We start from the raw sequence: 20,479 nt of genomic DNA, 5'->3' as shown, positions 1-20,479 counted from the left end.
TTACAATCTCACTGTAATGTTTGCTTCTGTTGAGTGCATGGTCCAGGCCATAAAAATTTAGGAAGTTCATTTAGGCTGGTCACAATCCTACAGTCTCATCTTACACGTGCAATAACCAGGAACAGAGTAATCAGAGGCTTCTCCACTCACCTGCCCCCTCCCTCCCTCCACCCCCAGAAAGAACTCACATTGTAGCAGTCTGTAGATCTCCTTTTTATTAGTTTATTGAAACTGTAAAATATAATAAGTTATATATACAGGATGAGACAAAACTATTAACAATTAAGACTTCACTGGTTAAGGCCCACAGCTCCAGCTTAGGGTGTTTCCTAAAAGTTTTTAAGTATAGCAAAATAATGAATGTCTCCATACAAAATGTCAGGGTGGAAGTCCCTGTTCTGGTCAGTGATAATCATTATGGTCACATTGATTTGAATTCCACAATGTAGGCTAAAGCTCATCAGAATAGACTATTCTTGGATTTATGTCCAAATAAGTAGATGACAAAGGAATGTTTAGCTCTATAAGGACTAACTTTCTAAAAATGGCAGGTTGAGAATCACTGAAACATGGCATGATGCTGGCTAGACATCTGGCCCCAGCATTGTAAGTGTGAAATGAGGCAAAGCTCTGGGTCCAGGAACAGCCGCCTCTGCTTCTTCACTGAAAATATTGTTCTTGGGAAACTGCAAGCTGTCTCCCTGGAACAGCATTCTTATCACATGTGACATTTGCAGCCTGATTCAGGGGGACAATCTCATCATCATCATCACAAAGCAGGAGAAAGGGGTGCCATAGGATTTCAAAGAGGGGTTAAAAGGATAATTAAGTTTTGCCATGGAGTATTTAGCTTGTAGGATATAGCAAATAGGTTCTGAAAAACAGCAAAGAGACACAGAAAATGATGATATTAAATATTCAGGACCTAATTATGATCCTATCACAGTATGTTCTACATTCATTGGTGGGCAATTGCTTGTTGGCTCTAAATGTATGACTGATTTCCTCTCCCCAAAGCATTTGCTCAGTCATGTGACTTATAATTTTAAAAACATCGCTTTGTAAGTCAGAGACTGGTTTTAATTTGGTAATAACTATAGTCAGATCTGTCATTAGGAAGCTCAGCAGTGAACTCTAAATTAAACCCCTGGTATGATCACTACCCTGGCTCCCATGTTCTTGGCAACTGCAGGTGTAGTAAGAGATTTTGCCAAGAACAATGCCAGTTTATTACTTTACCTCTAAGTGTATGTCAAACAATTATAGTTACTCCGAGTTTTTCTGCTTCTAGTCTCATCTTGATGACTCATCTGTGTTCACTTCAATGTGCACCTTGAAGGCCTGGCATTTCCTGAAGTCCACTTTCCTGTTGCCCACCTAAACCTTACTTTTCCTGATTACAGAATCACAGACTAATCTCTCTTTTGCAAAAGAGAAACTGAAGCCCAAGAGGGAGAAGAGAATGGCCCAAGCTGGCACAACTAGAATCAGGTCCTTGGATTTCAAGCCCAGGCCCTGCCTGTGTTGTGAGGCTCCATTTTCCTTGACTGGCTCAGAAACCCTCATGTCACAAGGCTCATTCACAAGTCTCAGACACTCAGAATCTAAAATTATGCATGGCTGAATTCCTAGGAAGTCACCATTTCTCTTTCCACATATAGCTGACCACTCATTTCTGTTTGAAGCAAAAACAGGCTGACACATAATTTAAATGGACTGTGTCTTTGAACATTGCTGCCCCCAAAGGGTCAAATCTGACTAGGGATGAGAGTGGAAAGCAATTCATGTGTAATACAAAACCACTGGGTCTCAGGCCTGGGAATCAGGCAATAGGTGAAACTGGCCACTGACTGGACACAGGTCTACTTGACTGGACAAACACATGCCTTGTAGATCAGTAACAGAAGGCAGGCCACAGAGTGAACTCTTCCATTAGTGATTGGAAGGGCTGTAGGAATACGAATGACCTTAAGAACAGCCACTTAAGATATTAACAGACTTGTACCAAACCTGACACACTATGTGGAGTGTGACATCTGCCTTTGGTAGCCATTTCACCAGGCATTCAAGCTTCTTTCTTCATGATGCTGCCCTCCTTCATCACCCCAGTGGGGAGCCATCTCCCTCCCTCAGAACTTACTATGTTTTCTTAGTATCCCCTCATCTAGACTGTTTGATGTTTTCTAGCAAGATGGTTTGTAGACACGTCTTCTGTCTCTCCTGAGGTTGTAAACTCCTTAAAAACAGGTACTAGATTCTTCACCTCTGCCATCCCCACATTGTTTGGTTCATCTGAGCACCCAAAAACATCCCTTGAATGAGTTGAATAAATATTCATCCTGCCTGGTGAGGTACAGGTGGGTAGCTGGGACTATCCCAACTTTAATCTTTTATTTTTGGTTAGATTAGAAGACAGGCCTCATTTCCTCTTGTTCCTTGGAATGGCCTAAGGCAAATCCTCGTGACAGCAGAAAAAGCCTGACTCTTGGCAGTCTGTTGCCAGCACTCACAGCTCCAGAGCCCTTGGTAGATCCTTGGTGCCTCCCAGGGAAGGCAGACTATAGGCAGGCTCCTCAGGATGTAGTGGGTGGCTGGGAGGCAGGTGGCACAAGCCCAGCCCACTCCAGTATGTCTGCACACAAGGACTCCACAGCATCCAGCCGTTCAATCTGCACCAGTTTTGTGAGCAGCTCTGGGATGCTGTAGCCTGCTGTGCTGATGCGATCAAAGAGCTGCATGCCATCTGTCATGCCCCCAATCTCATCCCTCTTGAGTCCAAAGCTCTCGGCAAGGTGGCGCCATGTTTTCACAACAGCCTTCTCGGAGTTGTACGTGGAACTGAGCATTCGGCTTGTCTTCTCAAGGCAGTCAAATGGCAGCTCTGTGGGGCTGAGACCTGCGGACAAATAGCCACAGTCAGACATTGCAAATGGCAGTCAATAGAAGCTCAACACCATTAAAAATTATTTTTAAAACTTAAAAAAAGATTGTAAAATAAAACACAGATGCAGAAAACCATATAAAATAAGTGCATAGCTTGAGGTGAACTACACCCAGGACTTTGCCAGCCACATGAGAAGCCTTACCATGGATCCTAACCCCAATAACAGCCCCTTCCTCCTAGGAAAATAGCCACTATATTGACTGTTACAATAATCCCCTCAAGAACACTGTCAGCAGTCACCAAAGCCTTGAATATGGGCTACCCTTAGGTCACCGTGCTTTACATGGAGCTGGGCTGAGGAGGGAGTCAAAAGGACAGACAGTATTATGCCCTTTATGGAGACAGCAGTCACCTTTATGAAAAGTGCTTTCAAAGACAGCCCAAAATTGGTGTTACCTGAGCCAACTTACTGCAACCTGAGTGGTCCAATGGTTCTCAATCTTCCTGCCTGTTAGACTTACCTGGGAGCATTTTTTAAAAATGATGTATTTTTACTTTTGGCAGCTGGAGTAGACATGCTTTTCCTGATTGCTCCTAGTAAGTACAGCTAAAAACCCTAGATGCTCTGTACAAAGCAAACACAAAGAAACTCTGGAAAGTGGTGAGAAAAGACAGACTGGTAGAGAGCTTGGGAATAGAGCAATGACATGGTGCTGAGCCTTTTGCATCATTATCCCAGACATGGAGCTGAAGAGTCCGGCAATCCAGAAATATGAACAATAACAAACCAAAATTGTCCAACAGATGCCTGCTCTAACTAAAGCACTAGGAAAAAAGAAGCTTAGCAAGAAGAAAACATTTAGACAGTAACTGCTTTGTTACAGCCAAACACCACAGAGAAAACTGTGGCCCCACCCTCAACAAGGCCAGCAAAGCCTGGATGTCCACTCTCCATAGGCTGTTACATTGCACCAGGTTTCAGGGAAGGCAAGGTCAAGAGCCTGGACTTTATCATCATCAGCTGGTAACAAGCCTCCCAGCCCAGTGGTATCAGTGGAGACCACTTGGAAAAACAGTTTCCCACCCCACCCCTCTGCCATCAACAAAAAGAGATTCCTACTTGGGTGTAAATGAAGGCTGAGTGGGAACCTAGATATTTACCTCCATAGAGGTATCAGAGGAAGCCAGATACAACAGAAGGTTTAAATAAGACACAGAGTCTCATAACATGACATAAAACTCTCTAGATTTCAATAGAAACCCACTTATCATACCAAGAACTAGGAAGATCTCAAATGTTCTTAATTTTACTTTTGAAAATATTTCCAAAAAGGGATAAGGAGTGTGAGGCAGGGTCAGCCAAATTCTCTGTGGTTTTTGTAGCTAGAAAAATCTCAAATAAAAATAGAAAATATCAGAGATAACAGAGATGCTAGAATTACCTGACAAGGATTTTATAGACGCCATGATACAAATGCTTCAACAAATAATTACACACATGCTTAAAACAAATGAAAAAATAGGAAGCCTTAGCAAAAGATAGAAAATATAAGAACCAAGTAGAAATGTTAGAACTGCAAAAATACAATCGAGATAAAAAGTTAAGTAGATATGCTCAGTGGCAGAATATAGACTGAGGAAAGAATTAGTGAACTGGGTAACAGAATAGGAATCACTTATTTGAACAACAGATAAAAAATAAACTGAAAAACACAGAGCCCCAAGGACCTGTGGGGCTATAACAAAATATCTCACATTTTTGTCATGGAGGCCTAGGAGAGGAGAAAGAGAGTGTGGATGAAAAAAGAAATAACTGAAAATTCCCCAAACTTGGAAAGAGACATAAGCCTACAGATTTAAGAAGCTGAGAAAACTCCAAACAGAATACACCCAAAGAAATTCATATCAAGATACATCATAAATTCATGGAACTAAAGACAAAGGAATCTTGAAAATAGCAAGAAAAATCAACACTTTACCTACAGGGGAAAAGTATTAGAATGAGAAAGTATTTCTCATTAGAAACCTGGAAGCCAAAGGGATGTGGCACTGTATTTTCAACTATGGAAATGAAAGAACTGTCAACACAGTGCCCCATGCCCAGTGAAAATACCTCTCAAGAGTGAGGGGAAAATCAAGGCATTCTCAAAATGAAGGAGAACTAAGAATTTGTCACCAAGAGAACTACCCTAAAAGAATGACAAAGGGAGGTCTCTAAACAGAAAGGAAATGCTAAAAGAAGGAATTTTGGAACATCAGTAAAGAGCACAGTAAGCAAAAATATTGGTAACCACAATAGCTTTCCTTTTCCTTTTAGGTTTTCTGAGTTATGTTTGCTAGTTTGAAGCAACTGATGTGGTTCTAAATATATAGAGAGGAAATATTTAAGACAACTATAAACAGGAAGGACATAAACAGAAGCTGTTGTTTTTTTTTTTTTAAGTAGGCTTCATGCCCAGTGCGGAACCCAGTGGGGAGCTTGAACTCATGACCCTGAGATCAAGACCTGAGCTGTGATCAAGAGTTGGATGCTTAACTGACTGAGCCACCCAGGTGTCCCAGGACGTAAGGTTTTTATACTTCCCTTGAACTAGTGAAAGGATGACCTCAGTGGATTATATATGTATATATAATACAGTACCTAGAGAAACTGCTAAAATAGCTATGGAAAAAGATGCACTCAAAACATATAGTATACATCACTCAAAAAACATCAAAGTGTATTTCTAAATTATGTTCAAGTGACCCAAAGGAAAGCAGGAAAAAGAAAACAGAGAAATGAAAAACAGGGACAAAAAAGAGTAAACAAAAAATAAAATAGCAATCTTAAATGCTAACATATCAATGACTATGTTAAAAATATCCTAATTATATGCTATCTACAAGAAGCTGATGTCCAATATAATGATATAGGCAGGTTGAAAGTACAAGAATAGAAAAAGATATACTATGTAAACACTTAATAAAAGGAAAGCACAAGTGGCTATTACATCAGACAGAGTAGACTTCAGAATAAAGGAAATGACCAGAGATAGAGAGGGACATTAATAAAAGGGTCAATCCACTGTCTGTGAAGACATAGCAATCCTAAATCCATATGCATCAAACAACAGAGCTCCAAAATATATGAAGCAAAAAACTGAAGAACTTAAAGGAGAAATAGACAATTCCACAATTACAGTTGGGGACTTCAACACCTTTCCCTTAGTGATTCATAGAACAATTACTAGGAAATCAGCAAGAATACAAAACTCAACAACAGAAGGAAAATCCAACCATGAAGAAAATCCAATCAACATTATAGAACACGTGACTCAACAATAGCAGAATACAGGCCTTCAATTTCAACAAAAGAATTTAAAAGAATTGAAAGAGTGTATTTACCTACCACAATGGAATCAAACCATAAATCAATAAATAACAAAGATAACAGGAAAATCTTCACACACTTGGAAAGTAAACAACAACCTCTTTTTTTTTCTATTGTCAGGGATGAAATTTGGTTTATTACATTTATTTCTCCATGGAGTTATTGCATTTAAAGACATGGTTTATTTTTCAAATGAAGAGACTTCTTTTCAGAGATCTTTATTAGGTTCCTGTCAGTTCCCTTGACTTTCCTTTAGAAGAAAATTGCATATGGGGGTGGGGGAAGAAAAGATATATGGATCCTCCTCTTTCTGGGAGGTTTTAGAACCAAAGGCTGTTGGTGTTTCCCATGCAGGGATGAATCACCAGCAGTCACTTTCTCCTCTGTGTCCTTCTTTCTGCCGTGAAGAGAGCCACTGGCACTGGGAATAACTCCACAGTGCTGCCCTCCACTGGGCAGCTGAGGTCCCTTGGCCTTGCCAGCCTTATCAAACAGGCTGACCCTGGGGCATGTGTATTTTTGGAGAAGAGATGCCATATTTCAGCAGGCAGCCAAGTAGAGTTCTTGGCCCCTAGAACTTATTTCTGACCAACAGAGCACCCAGCCAGGGAGCCTGCCCCAGGCAAGGTGTGCTGGGCTCTAACTGTGCGGAGAACTGAGAGCACCAGGCTCCACTCCTGCTGCCTGGGCCAGACCTTGAAGTCCAAGGAGGGATGCCAGTGAGACCAGGACTGAGTGGCCTGATGAAGCTGGGAACATTCCCTAACCTCAGTGATGAGGGGTTTTGTCTCCTGGGTGAATACAAAGGTGATTTAGAGCCTGGATTGAGAAGAAGTGGGCAGTGTGGATTCCTGTTTCAGGTTGAAATGTTTATATTCCTAGTCCTGCTGCCCATACCTGGAGGGTACCTGCTGTGATACAGCCTGACTTTGCTTGCTCCAGAAGCATCTTTGTGGATGGAGACCATTACACAGGGAAAGGGCAAGGCCAGCTAATTATTGGGTAAGTGACTGAAAACACCAATGTGGGGACAGCATCTGGGGACACTGGAGGACACTGTTCTCTAGATCATCATGAATCCACAGTGCCCTAGACAGGCTCTGCCCTGGGGATGGGTGTCATCTTCTTGTCCTGTGAGGGAAAGGGCTGTGGGGAGTGCCAGGTAAAAGTTTAAAAAAAAATTTTTTTTAACGTTTATTTATTTTTGAGACAGAGACAGAGCATGAACAGGGGAGGGCCAGAGAGAGAGGGAGACACAGAATTGGAAGCAGGCTCCAGGCTCTGAGCCATCAACCCAGAGTCCGACGCGGGGCTCGAACTCACGGACCGCAAGATCGTGACCTGAGCTGAAGTCGGACGCTTAACCGACTGAGCCACCCAGGCGCCCCAAGGCAAAAGTTTTAAATAGCTTCATGCCAAATCCCATGTCCTTCCACACCTGAAGTGGGTTCCCCAGCTACTGGGATAAGGAGCATGACAAGCTAGAGTGGGCGGCCTTTCTCAGCCCTCATGGGGCCTCAGGACTCCTACCAGAGCTGTTTCCTACATATTGATGATTGGGACAAGATCCTTGGGGAAACCTGGCTAAGTGTCCCCCAACAGTGCATCCATGCTTACCTTCAACAACTCCACACACATTGGCATACACATCCAATATCTTTTTCCTTCGACTTTGAATCTATAGGAAAAGTTAAGAGAATGTTAATTTTCACAAGGGAAAGTGGTAGCCATCAAAGATACAAATTCTCCATTGGAGTGTTGGCAGCTGCTCTCCCCTGACTTCTAGTCAGAAATGCTGAATGGCGCCCTCACATGAACATCTCATCAGGAAATCACAGGGAGAAAGCCTTTTCTTCAGGTCTCTGCCTGAAGCACATTCAGTATTCACAGAGGTAGAGGCTGCTGCTCCCACTGGACATTCAGGCTCACAAGACTGTGTGGGAGGGTAAGTGGGGAGGACCCCAGCCGGCTGGCGGTGGCCTGAGATGCTATGGCCGTGTCTGCAGCTATCCACAGACTCTTCTCCCAGAGCACACAGCTTGGGGTAAGGACACAAGGCCCATGCTGGATGAGTGCAGAAGGGACCCTGGCTGAAAAGTCCCATGCCCCACAGGAGCCAGTACCTCTCAGAAAAACTCCATAGGCCTCCAGGGTCCCTGCAAGTGATGGGTGCCATTACAGACATCCCTGAACTCAGGGCAGCCCAGAGCATGGCATCCCTGTCCAGACCCAGGCCAGATCCAGCTTCCCAATGGAGGGACTTTTTTTTACCCTAAGCTACATTACCTAGCAACATGCTGACCTGGGGTTGGGAGAATAGGTCCCAAGGGGCTGCCAGCGACCCAAGTGCTACACACTCAGGCAGCCTGGGCAGAGCTGTGCTTCTTTGCCCATGCACCCTGCCATGAGGGTGGGGGCCTGATTTAGGTGACAAGCCCTTTGGACAATTTTACATGAAAAATGCATATTATGTATGTGTGTGTATTCATATGCCCATTCCCACCCCCACCCCACACATATACATACGCTTGTCTGCTTAGATACACACCAGTATGTTTGCAAAGGTTTTTTCCTGTCCTATGGTATCCCAAACAATTTTAACTTTTTTCTTTCTGCTTATTTTCATTTTCTTTTGTAAAGTTCTATAATAGAGAGATAAGTTTCCTATTTTTTTACTATATCGTTTTGAACCTGCCACTCTGTCTAGGTTCCTGGCGGTGGGTCTACTGGGGAACGGTGAGCGTGCGTGCGGCAGCGCCAGGGCCTCACCCCGGCTGACTTCGTGGCTGCTGACTTCTCCCGGGCCAGGTGAACCAGCGACAACAGGCACAGCTCTGGGGAGCCCTGCTTGTCAGTGGCAGGCTCCTCATCACTGTCCATGCTCCGGCTTAGCAGCTGCTCATTCTCCGATGATGCGTCATTCTCGCTGTGGAAACAGAAGGGTGTGTGTTAACTGCAGCCCTGATACGTCCTCCCAGTGGGGAGACAACCGGGTCAGGGACTTGTTCCCCATGCTTTTACTGAGCAGCTTCTGGGCATGAAGCGAGAGAGACGTGCCCCGCTCTTACTCCTCGTCCTCTGCTATTTTCCTAACTAGTGACCCGGATGTTGGGTGGCCTGCAGGTGTCCTGTCAGAGGACTCACAAGGTGTCTCATGAGCCCCGCAGGGCTGGGGTCCAACAGTGAGGGGGACGGCATCTGTTCATCTGTCCACCCCCACCTAGCTCAGTCAAGCTTTCTTAAATACGTCACAGCTTCCTATATTTAATGCAGGAAAGTGCCAGGTTCAGCCTCGTGTCTAAACGCAAACAGTTTATGTGGCCAGCACCGAATCTCTGCAAGCTCTCTGGAATAACCCAAAACAAAGCTGAATGAAGCCTGCCTGGGGACCCCCTCTTGACTAGGGGGTGACCTGGCTGAAATGTGTGCATTGTGGTGGGGGGGGGTCACAGAGAGCCTGGTGAGGGGCTCCGGGAAATCCCCCAGGAAGTCATGTGGGCCCACGTTCCACCACTGCTCACTGTCCACAGCCCTAGGCACATGTGGGGTGGAGCTCAAACTCTCAAAATCATTCCAAATATATAAAAAACAGCATTCTTTTTTATAGGCATCCTGCTGGCTTCCTGTGGTCTGGCTGAAGACTTACAAAGAATTATTCTTTTCTAGCAACTGGGTTACAGTAATGAAGCCCACACTCAAACACAACTGTAGAGACCAAATAAAGGTGAGGCCCAGTAGGTTCAAGGGACTCACTTGGAGTTGGCTGGCCTGCTGCTGTCTCCACTTGACAGCAGGCTAGGAACAAAAGCATGGTTGTCCCCAGAGACCACTGACTGTCCCAGGTCCTTTCCCTAAGAACTGAGAGCAGGCAGAGGGGAGAGGAGCTCTGTGCCTTGTCTTCTATAGCACCATCGTTGGATTTTAAGTTTTACTTGACATTTACATATGAAACAAGTATTATTTTTCCAAATATTTTTCCAAATTCCCCAAATTTCCCTCATTCTTTAGATGAAGCTTAAGTCATGGGACACATCCCTGCCCTTTTTAGTATTCTTTTTTCCTTACTTTTGAGAATGAGAAAAGGCTGGAAGAACAGAAGAGGAGAGGCTGCCACAACACCAGGCTGGATAGACTGGAGGGTGGAGGAGAAACTTGTCCCCAGGGAGGCACTCTGCAGAGCCAGACCCTGCATCATGGCCCCTGCATGCCCTGGGGTTCTGAAATGAGGTCAGTGGGAATGGAGGCACTCACAGGAAATACCTGCCATCTGAGGGCCTGCTGAGGTGGACACACTTTCTTTTCTTCCAGCATGCAAAGATTTCATGATTTAAGTCTGCTTTCTGACCTTGTGTCAAGGGTCTTGAGAGATGCTGGGGTTTTCCAAATGTAACATGTTTAGAAGTGCTTTATTAACACCAAAGCTCTACATGAACATGTGGATTCATGATCATTCCTACAAATGAAAGCCTTTGCAAGAGTTCACCCACCACAGGAAGGTCCCAGGCCGGAGGCCAGGACAGGAGGCATTGCTCTGTCCTCTGTCCTCTGTCCTCTGTCCTCTGCTCTGTCCTCTGCCTCTGCTCTTCCTGTAACTAGTTTGGGGGTCTCCCATGGCCTCTGTGCCCCAAATACATGGGCATTTGGGTAGATGGTGTCCTGGAATGGCCAAGTGGGTGGAGGCTGGACAGGGTGCTGATACCATGCGGTGGGTTTTCGGAACCTAAGCAGGACCAAGTTCAAATTACCATCTAAGGGGCTAAGGAAAAGTTCACTTCCCTCTGCCCTAGACATTAGAGCCAGGGCTGATTCTACATCCTAATGTGCACTAAGTATGGTGCAAATTTCATATGCCAAACCTCTTCCTTAAGAGGCCTTACTTCACAAGCATTAGTGGTTGGTCTGGAGCCTGTACAATGTGGGCTCTGGAGTCAGAGCTCCAGGGGCTCTGGCTCTCTGCCCTGCCACTCATGGATGTGTGACCTCAGGCATGTGACAGCTTCCAGACCTTGGCTTCCCACAATCAGGGATATTATTAGCACCTTGCTCATGGGGTGCTTACACTTAGCATGGTGCCTGGCGGCCAGATGTCTGGTAGCCATCATCATCACCTGTGCCATTCAGGGTTTAGGGATACTAGTGCTGGCCTTAGCACTAGTGATGTCAGTGTCAGTGCTGGCCACAGTAGGCTGCTGGAGAAGAAAGGGGCACTCGCAGGCTTTGGGTCTGCACGCAGAAGGTGGATGTAGAAGAAGAAAGCCCAGGGCATCTGGCCCTGGAGCAAGGTGTTAACCACCTGCCCCTCATGCTGCCTGGCCCCTGCTGCAGGTCAGTGGTGAGGGTGAAACCTGGTACTCACTTGCCTTGCCGGTCTTGAGGCCCTGCTCCCTCTGGAGCCTCCAGCCAGTGGCTAGGCTTCTCCATGTGCTCCCCATCTGGCAACCCAGCTCCCCTTCCTGCTCAGGAACCCAAGAGGATCCCTGACCTCACCTTGGGCTGGGGGCTGCTCCACCCCATGGTAAGTGGCTGCCTTGGCTTGGCTTACCTCTTGGCAGTCTTGGCTGGAGCTGCGGTCAGCTTCTCAAATTCGTCCTTCTCGGAGAAAATCACCACGCTGTCTGCAGATAAATGGAAAGATTGGGGGTGGGAGAAGGGAGCTGGAGTCAGCCCGTGACTCTGAGCTCATCCTTCCCTGCTCACTTCCTCTTTAGCAGGCCTGACTGGTGTCTAAACCACACCACCCTCAAAGCCAAGCACAATGTGGGGGCACTGACACTTTTTCCTGCAGCCCTGTTCTACGTTGCATGGGAGCACCAGTGTTATGAGGCCAGGCTGGTGAGTGGGGCAGACAACCTCCACCCTGGAGATGGACACCCGTGCTGTGGGGGCTGTGTATGCAGACCTTGGGCCTCTTTCTTCTCCTCTTCCTTGCTCACTTGGGCTTCCACACTCTTCACTGGGTGGCTGGTGCAGCATGCTGGTTGGAGAAAGGGAAGGGTGTGAGGAGCCTGGCTCGCTGACAGGGTAAGCTGATGGAGCAGTCTGAGAGTGAGGGTTTGTGGGGTGGGTGTAGGGGCATTGGGGAGCAGTCACCTGGGGCTGAAGGCTTCGTCTTCATGATGTAGAACATGATGATGAGGACAATGGCTATGGCCATGATGAAGATGGTGGACATGGCAATGATCAGGGCTGTGGCCAGGTGCCCTTGGCCTGAGAGCTCTGCTGGAGGCAGGGAGAGAGGGCAACATAGGGCTCAGGACTCCCTACAAGAGCCCATCAGGCCGGCAGGACCCGCCCTCTGAGAAGATGGCAGCGCCTGTGGCAGGAGATGCTTCCAGGGGACCCTCGGAATCCAAAACACATGCTTAGCCTGAGACCAAAGCTGTACAGATTTTCTTTGGGAATCATGTCAGGACTGCCCAGGAGCTCTCCTGGCTGGTCTTAACTAAGGCTGATCCAGACTTCTCTGGAACCCCATGGTTTGGGTTCACTCATTTGTTCCTGAGGTGCTTGCTTGTGCTTCTCCTACTTTGGGAGCCCTGGGTCAGGTGGGATATGGAGAGGAAGAGACCCATGAGCAAGTGTCCTGAAGACAGTTCCACCCAAGGTTTTTCTGAGGGCTAGAAATTCTATTTTTGGTTTGGCTCTGTCCTGTGTCTCATGCAATTTCAGTTGCATGTAATAATCGGAGTCTCAGGGCAAAGGTGGTACAGGTGCTGCCACACCTCTTCCTCTGTTCTATCACTTCCACCATGATTCTTCCCTGGGGCAGTTCGCCAGGCGGTTCTCACTCATTTCCCCAGTAATGCCTGCTGTTGATACATACAATGCCCTGACATGTGTTCTAATTCTCTGAAATCACAAGATTCCTGTTGTCATGAGGCAGGATCCAGGTTATCCACCATGGGAAAGGGATAAGATCTAAAGCACTGGGGACCATGTAAGGGAGGTGGCAGCCCTTTAGGAAGAGGCATAGAGCTTGTAGCCCCAGCACTGCTTGTTTCCACAGCTGCCCATCCTCCCCAGTGGGGTGTGTCTGCAGGAAAACTGGCCTCAGCTTGTCATGTGGGGAGTATCATTATTTGGATGCCAGGTATGGATGATATAAATATTGTAATATTCTCTGTGGTGTGCTACTCCTGCCCCTCACTTGGGGTCTGGAGGAAATGAGACTCATATATCCTAGCAAAGTCTTCCTGCTTTGATGCTCTGTGAAAGTACAGGTCAGGTTTGGAGAGCAATGCCAAGGCTGGCACGCTGAGTGCACTATGGGATTTTGAAGGGCCCCCAAGCCTCACTGAGACCAAGGCCCTAAATATGCTTAAATAACAGCATTAAAACTGCCAGATGGCAGCATGAGGCCTTGATCTGAGAGAAACATGGGTCTTGGGGTCTCCTGCCCTCCTCAAGATTTTCCATCCCTAAGGGAATAGGTAGTGAAACGTAGTTACTGGAAACAAATATTAAAGTGTTGAACTCAGCAGGTTTATCTGAAAGCCAGCAACAGAATGGCTATTGCTGTCAAGCCCAGCCACGGCCAGGAAGCTGGCTCCCCTCTGAGGGGCCGCCTGTGCTCTGAGCACCACCCTGCCATCCCCGGGATGTGCTTTTCTTGCCAGCATGTTCTAAGGGGCCCAGAACACCCACGGAGAGATCCATTCCACTCCTTGCAGAGATCATGACCACCTTCCTGCTACTGGGGGCACTGAGGAGCCCTACTGCTATTCCTCATAGCTGCTTCCAGCCTCCCTTTTGCTCTTATCCAAGCCCCTCATTTCCAGCTGGCTAGCTGCAGAAGTGCAATCCTTACCTTTGTGGGCGTGCTGGAAAGGAGAGAGGGTGCTGCTGCCAGAGGTGCTGGGGAAGTTGGCAGAGACTCCGGAGCTGGCTCCTGTACCTGCAATGAGAACCCAGTCACCGCGTATTCCTCGGGATGACCTGGACAAGCCCCACCTCCAAGGATGGAACGCAAGGTGTAGTCGCAGAGCCTGGAGATCTAGTATTCTGGATTATGCAGGGACTGCAGCAAGGGGCATGGGACAGGGAAACATTTTAATCTCCTAGAATGTTTCATAATCCCTAAAGAGTGTTCTGACCTCCCAAGGGTTAATCTTCAAGAGAAGACACGTAGGTAAATCTGCTAAGACTAAAAAGTGGTGCCTCACCAACTCAATATTTCTATGAACAGAGGTAAAATATATGCAATCTATAAAGATGAGAAAAGTACATATACATACAAGTATTACTGGAGGAAAGTAATAATTGAGAAATTTCTTCAATTACACAAAACAGAAATGTCTTTTTAATACTTTTTCTAGTTATAAAAGTAATATGTTCCATTATTAAAAATCAGGAAAAAAATGGGAACACAAGAAAGAAGTAAAAGAATTGCTAGCTGAAGTTGAAAATTTGGTGTGTTTTCCTTTAGGATTTTCCTAGGATTCATTTTTTTTAATGTTTATTTACTTTTGAGAGAGTTAGCATGAGCAGCAGAGGGGCAGAGAGAGAGGGAGACACAGAATCTGAAACAGGCTCCAGGCTCCGAGCTGTCAGCACAGAGCCCGACCTGGGGATCAAACTCATGGACTGCGAGATCATGACCTCAGCTGAATTCAGATGCTCAGCCTACTGAGCCAACGAGGTGCCCCTCCTAGGATTCATTTTTAATAATACTTGTGCTCAAGCAGTTTAAGAACAGAGATGAACTTTGCCTTCTTTCAAAACTGTGACTCCTAAAACTTCCCTTCTCTATTCCTTCTGTCACTTAGCAGGGATGAAATGGAAGCTGGTTTTGTGACCAATTGCATCACTGAGAAATTGGTTAAAACAAAGCAAAAATGTTCTGCCACAGAAAACACAACATCCTGATAGCCAATCTTCCTGTAGGCTGGACTTGAGTTTTGCCATTAACGAAAATGATCATGTTTCAAATATGCTTCCTCTGTCTCATTTTTGTCTCTGCCAGTTCTGGAGTAATTTGTGAAGTGTCCTTGCATGATCCCAAGTAAGGGCAGGTGAGCTGGCCTCTCCAAAAGTCACACACTTGGTCCCCCAGCTGGCCCAGCAAGGAGTGACACCTGCCCTGGGACCCTGGTCAGCCAGCCTCAAGGCTTCCATGAGAGCCATCTGTAACACAGACAGTTTCTTTAAGAGAAGTCATTCAGGAGAAACCACACTCTGTAAGTGGTATTTCCAAAACTATCTGTGCACACAGCTTGGGTCAACTTGGGAGATGGGCACCACAGCCAACTGGGTGAGGAAAGTCCTGTTGAATTATCCACACATCTGTGTCCAGTAAGTAGACAAGGTCACAGGAGAGCAGGGCCAGAACAAAAGAGAAAACTGCAAATACAATGGGGACAGACTGAAGATTGGCTCCCGGGGTCACTGTACTTCTGTTAGGTGCCATGGGTCTCAGGGCTGGCCTGTCACTTGGGTTTGCCAGGAATGTAACTGTTGCTGCTGGATGAGAAATGTCATCTGCAGGTGGAGGAGTCAAGAGGTGGGCTCTTTAAACCACACACCTACTGTAAGGAAGCACTGAGGGGTGTGAGGCACACATAACCCCAGCAGCCCCTGCACAGGGGCCAGCCCGGGAGCCCAAGAAGGCTTGTCAACAAAGTCAGCTTGGGGGCTGCTGGGACCACCCTGCCACCCTTCCAGCCCAGGCCAGAGCAGTCTTGCTAAATCAGACCTCTCAGCACCAGAGGTGTCTCCTGTCTGGGGATCCATCACTTCTGGAGCCCAGGGGTCTAACTTATCTGGTGCTCCTGGTCTTTGCCCTTTCACCTGGTCTCTGTCACCTGCTGTGCTGCCCCAGACATGGATGTGGCTGTGCCAGGACCACCACACAATGGACGGAGCAGTCCCCTCCCCTGCACAGGGCACTCTGAGTTCTGTGGCTCCGGCTTCTCTCCTCTTTCTCAACTGCTGGTTATGGGGATCACTTCTTAGCTCTGCCATTACAAGAGGTGGGGCATGCTGAGGGGTGCACAGGGCACCAAGGCAGCAGGCCCATCTGTGGTGCCCAGCCCTGCACACCACCATGGGCTACCCTTGTGTTAGTGCAGACTGCAGAGCTGACCCGCTCAGAATGGAGGTGGCCCGCACCTTCCTCCCCCCAACCATCCCCAAAGTTTTTAGCCTTTTCACCTGGCCTCAGAACCAGTGGCCTCTCAGGAAGTGCTGGTGGGAAGGCGCACCCCCTCTCCGTCTCCCTGTGAGGGCTATGTGCACACGGCAAACCCTGGGGCTGGGGGCTCTGCTGTGTGCACCTCACAGGCCATGCGGCTCCCCTTCATCATGGTAAGGGGGCTTCAACTGCATCCAGTCAAGTAGGAAAAGCAACATGGGGCATGGCTTTAAGCAGAACCCAGTTTCTTTTTTGAAAGCAAACAGGACACTGAAAATAAAGCTAATCTATCTGGTAAGGGGCTGAAAGGAGTTTAAGCTATTCATCAGGAAAAAAAAAATACCCATGGGCTCTGTTTGTGGATTTGTCATCTTTGTCTCTTCTTGTCCCTTTCTGCCAGGGCTTGCTGGCCAAGGCTGGGTGACAGAGTCTGGGGTTAGAGGCACAAATGTACCCAGGCCTGTGGTCCAGGGAGGAACAATGAGAACAGCCCAGCCACACACAGACTTGTGAGATGCCTTTGCACCCGACTGGCAGGACTGCTCACACAGTGCCATCAGCAAACAAGGTGTCCAGGCTACTGCATGTCTGTAAAACACATCTCACTACACCCAATGGACAGCTCCTGAACTCGGTCAGGTGGCAAGGTGGGCCCTGCCTCCATCCTGGTTCACTAGACATTCCCCCAATTGAGCTCTAGCCAGTGTCAAATGAATGGCCCTGGCCTGCAGGTGCTGGGTGGGGTGTTCTCTGGCTGTTCAATGATCCCTGAGCCTACTAGAAAAATGTTCTGTTCTGAGCACATCCCAGGGAGAGAGGGAGGGTAGGCAGGAAGGCTGCATGATTAGAGGTCTATCTCTGTGGGTAGGTGCCCTGAGTACAGCAGGCCACCAGGCCACCAGGCCACTGCATGGCAATTTCCCTATTCCAGATTCCCCTTTGGTCTAATGAGGGTTAACTCAGTACTAACACAAGTATTTGGTGTCCAGGAGGTTTCCCTCCACTCCAACACATGGCACGTTTTGGGTCCACTTGGCCTCCTTAGAATGGATTGTTAGGTGAACATATTTCTCAGTAGTTTCTGTCGGGTGACCAACTACTGGTCCATCTTACACAGCATAATGCTCCCACTGGAGCCTAGCTTTGAATAAGCAGAGATAAGTCCTTTACACACAGAGTCAGAGAAGTAGATGAAAACCATAGGCCCAGAAAATAAGCAGACATCTTCACACAAGGTCTATATTAAAATGAAAGCAAGTGGGTCCTGGCTCTGCTTAGCTCACTGGTGTGTTCGGGGCAGACTGACTTGGACAGTAGGTAGGGGAGGTGGGGGTTCTACACGGTGTAGGCCCATTTTCCTCAAGAGGATTTTGAGAACTGTAAGCCTGTGGCTCAATGCAGTAATACCTCTATTCAATGTGATGACAGGACTTACGGGGCCTTTGTGGTTTGTTAATCCACACAGTTTATAAATATGCTGTATGTGTTAGAGACTGCTGGTCTTCTCTGCATAGGGCAAACAGGTTGGATTTTCAGGAGTGGTTTGTTTGATTCTTAGAGCTGTCGGCGCAGGTGCCCCCAGGATGCTGTGTTGGCCCAGTGCCCCCCAGTGGCGGAGCCTGGAACAATGGGCAAAGCTGCTGGAAACTTGGCAGGAGGGTGTCTCCAGGATCTCCCTGGAAATGCAGTCTAGGAACCCACCCCAGACCTGCCTTGTCGGGATCTCTTTCTTAGCAGGACTCTGTGATGGGTGTACACATTCCAGTTTGAGAGACACTGTGTTAGAAACAGCTGGCCGCTGGCATTTGGGAATGCCACAGCTCCACATTTAGTGGGCATTGCATGATGGCATCTGAATGAAACTTGCCACAGCTTTCCTAAGCAGAATTCTCCAAAACAGACTCTGGTTGAGTCTATCCTGGACCCGATGCAGGGCTTGTCGTCACGGAGGAGGGATAATAAAAATGAGGACATTGGGACAAGTGAGGACCCAGCCCCGGACCTGACTCATTGGTCCCTCCAGCATTCTGTGAGGGTGAGCTCCTGTTGGTCTGGTCCCACTGGGGCAGGTGGGGGACAGAAAGTCAGTGTGGGCTACCTGGGGTGGGGCCACGCTCACCCATTGGGCTGTGGAACTCTGCCATCTGCTCCCTGAGCACCCTGTGTGGTACTGGGTGGACTCATCATTCACGGTTGATGCACCATCCCTCACCACATCTTATGACACAGATATCCACATTTTAAGGATGAGGAAACTAAGGCATAAAGTTAAGTAACTTTCCCAAGAGGGGAAACTCATAATGAAACCCAAATCTTCCTGGCTATGGCACTAGGCCACCTCTGTGTTATCACACCACAGATTCCTTTATGAGGCAGCCCTCAGGCATGAGTTCTTCAGAATGTGCGGGAAATAAAAACAGACAGTGCTGGTTCACCAAGTGAATAGTGCTCTTTGACTTGGGCTTCTTCTTTTTTTTCCATCTGGCGCTGATTTGCCAGGACCCAGATAGGGATGGGATTGGAAGTGACTGCGGTCATTGCTGCATCTGGAAGGAAGCTGCACACTTTCCTATGGGCAGGTCACAAGCAGGGAGGAGGGGAGGCTCCTCTGGGGGTGCTATGAGCATCCAGGGGTCTCCCTGTTGCACTCTAGTTGGTTTAGAGAGGAGTCTCCTCATTTGCACTTGCTTTGTGCTTTCAATACTGCAAGTATTTTGTGCACGTAGGTCAGCCCTATTGGCATACTGAGAGGATATTAGTTTCTCAATTATACAGGAGAGAAAACAGATGGAGGGTGGTTCCTGGCTTGCAGGGTTTTTCACAGTCCCTGAATACCAGGCTCCACAGTAACGTCCACTAATTTCTGTTCTCATGAGAGAGAACAACTGGCCCAAAGGCAACATGATCGCAAACAATGGCCCCTTCACCCTACATTTCATAGAGCTGTGTAGGGAAGATGCTTCTGTAAGATGGAAGAGGAACCCCTGTACAGAGAGAGGCGGAGTGCCCTAGAGGGTGGGGGGAGATGTGACAGCTCCTGGCTGGCCTTCTCTGGTATGGTGTCTTCCAGACTCCTGCATGGGTGTCTTTCAGGGGACTCCTGTCACCTCTGGCCAGCTCCAGGTCTGCATTATATGCTTTGCCCAGGGTCCATGCCAGGCTCTCTGACCACAGGTTTGCACACTCTGCTACTCACTGACTCTGGGTAGTTTCATGCAGCAAGTGCCCAGGTAAATCACATCAAAACTAGAGGGAGCGTCTCAGCTTGGAGGCAAAGGAGTTCTTGACCACTGACTGTAGGCTCAGGAAAGGCAGCACCTGATGGGACTGGGACAGCCAGCCAGTGATGTCAGGATCCTGATGAATGAGGCTTCACTGACTCTCCTGGCTCTCCTGGGGTGGAGCTGTTGAAGGCAGTCCTATGGATTTGAGTCCCAGGGTCTTCATGGAGGCTGTGGTCACAACCAGCTTTTCTGATTCTATTGGCTGCTCCTGAGCAGGAGCCTTGGTTTGAAAGATCTTGGGACTGAAGCTTGGTGCATGGGGGAAGTGCAGACCCCAGAGCTGGAGAGAGAAACTCTCACATGCACACTTGAGACCCTGACCCAGACAGGGCTCCATTCACCATGACACCCCACAACCTAGCTGGTTACCTCTCCCCATTTTCCAGATTGGCAGACAGAGGTCTGGAGGCTTGCCCCTTGACTCTTGGCTTCGGTGTCTTTGCTGGCCTCTTTTAGGGCTGGATGCTATGAACCCACTACAAGGCCTTACTGGAAGCTGGTTTTCAGTTAAGCAATTCAGGGCTGGGGGCTGGGGAGAGGATGCACTTATTTTCAAAGTGTCGAGGGCTCAGGGGCTCTGCTTTCTCTCCCCGTGTCGTGGACCCCATTGTTGGACGGCAAGAGGAGGGAGGCACCCCTCCCCTGCCTCAGAGCTCTTCCAGCCATCTGGCTGGTTATGGAAGGCCTGAGCAAGAACAAACCTCATGTGTGTGAGCTTGTTTTCCAGGTTCTTCAGGCAAAGAGACTTTTCTGCATAGGTGGGGGAGTGCCTCACATCTTCCCAGTGAGAACTCCATCCCGGAACTATCTGG

General features: G+C 47.8%; 1 protein-coding gene across 2 annotated transcripts in view; it reads right to left on the bottom strand.

Moving 5' to 3' along the window:
* Positions 1-213: 213 nt before the first annotated feature.
* Positions 214-20,479, bottom strand: part of EDAR (ectodysplasin A receptor) — a 34,058-nt gene continuing 13,792 nt past the window's right edge. The window contains exons 7-13 of one of the 2 annotated variants that reach the window (XM_042931825.1): positions 14,062-14,148; positions 12,345-12,473; positions 12,154-12,228; positions 11,797-11,869; positions 9,024-9,180; positions 7,872-7,932; positions 214-2,896 (exon numbers count right to left, since the gene is read on the bottom strand). In XM_042931825.1, coding sequence (XP_042787759.1) covers positions 2,574-2,896; positions 7,872-7,932; positions 9,024-9,180; positions 11,797-11,869; positions 12,154-12,228; positions 12,345-12,473; positions 14,062-14,148 — 905 coding nt within the window. In that variant the 3' untranslated portion in view covers positions 214-2,573. The remainder of the gene's footprint in view (positions 2,897-7,871; positions 7,933-9,023; positions 9,181-11,796; positions 11,870-12,153; positions 12,229-12,344; positions 12,474-14,061; positions 14,149-20,479) is intronic. The other variant, XM_042931826.1, reaches the window with a different exon arrangement.

The sequence above is a fragment of the Panthera leo genome, chromosome A3 (genome assembly GCF_018350215.1).
Source record: "Panthera leo isolate Ple1 chromosome A3, P.leo_Ple1_pat1.1, whole genome shotgun sequence".
In the NCBI taxonomy this organism is placed as follows: Eukaryota; Metazoa; Chordata; class Mammalia; order Carnivora; family Felidae; genus Panthera; species Panthera leo.
This window is presented reverse-complemented; position numbering and strand designations above follow the sequence as displayed.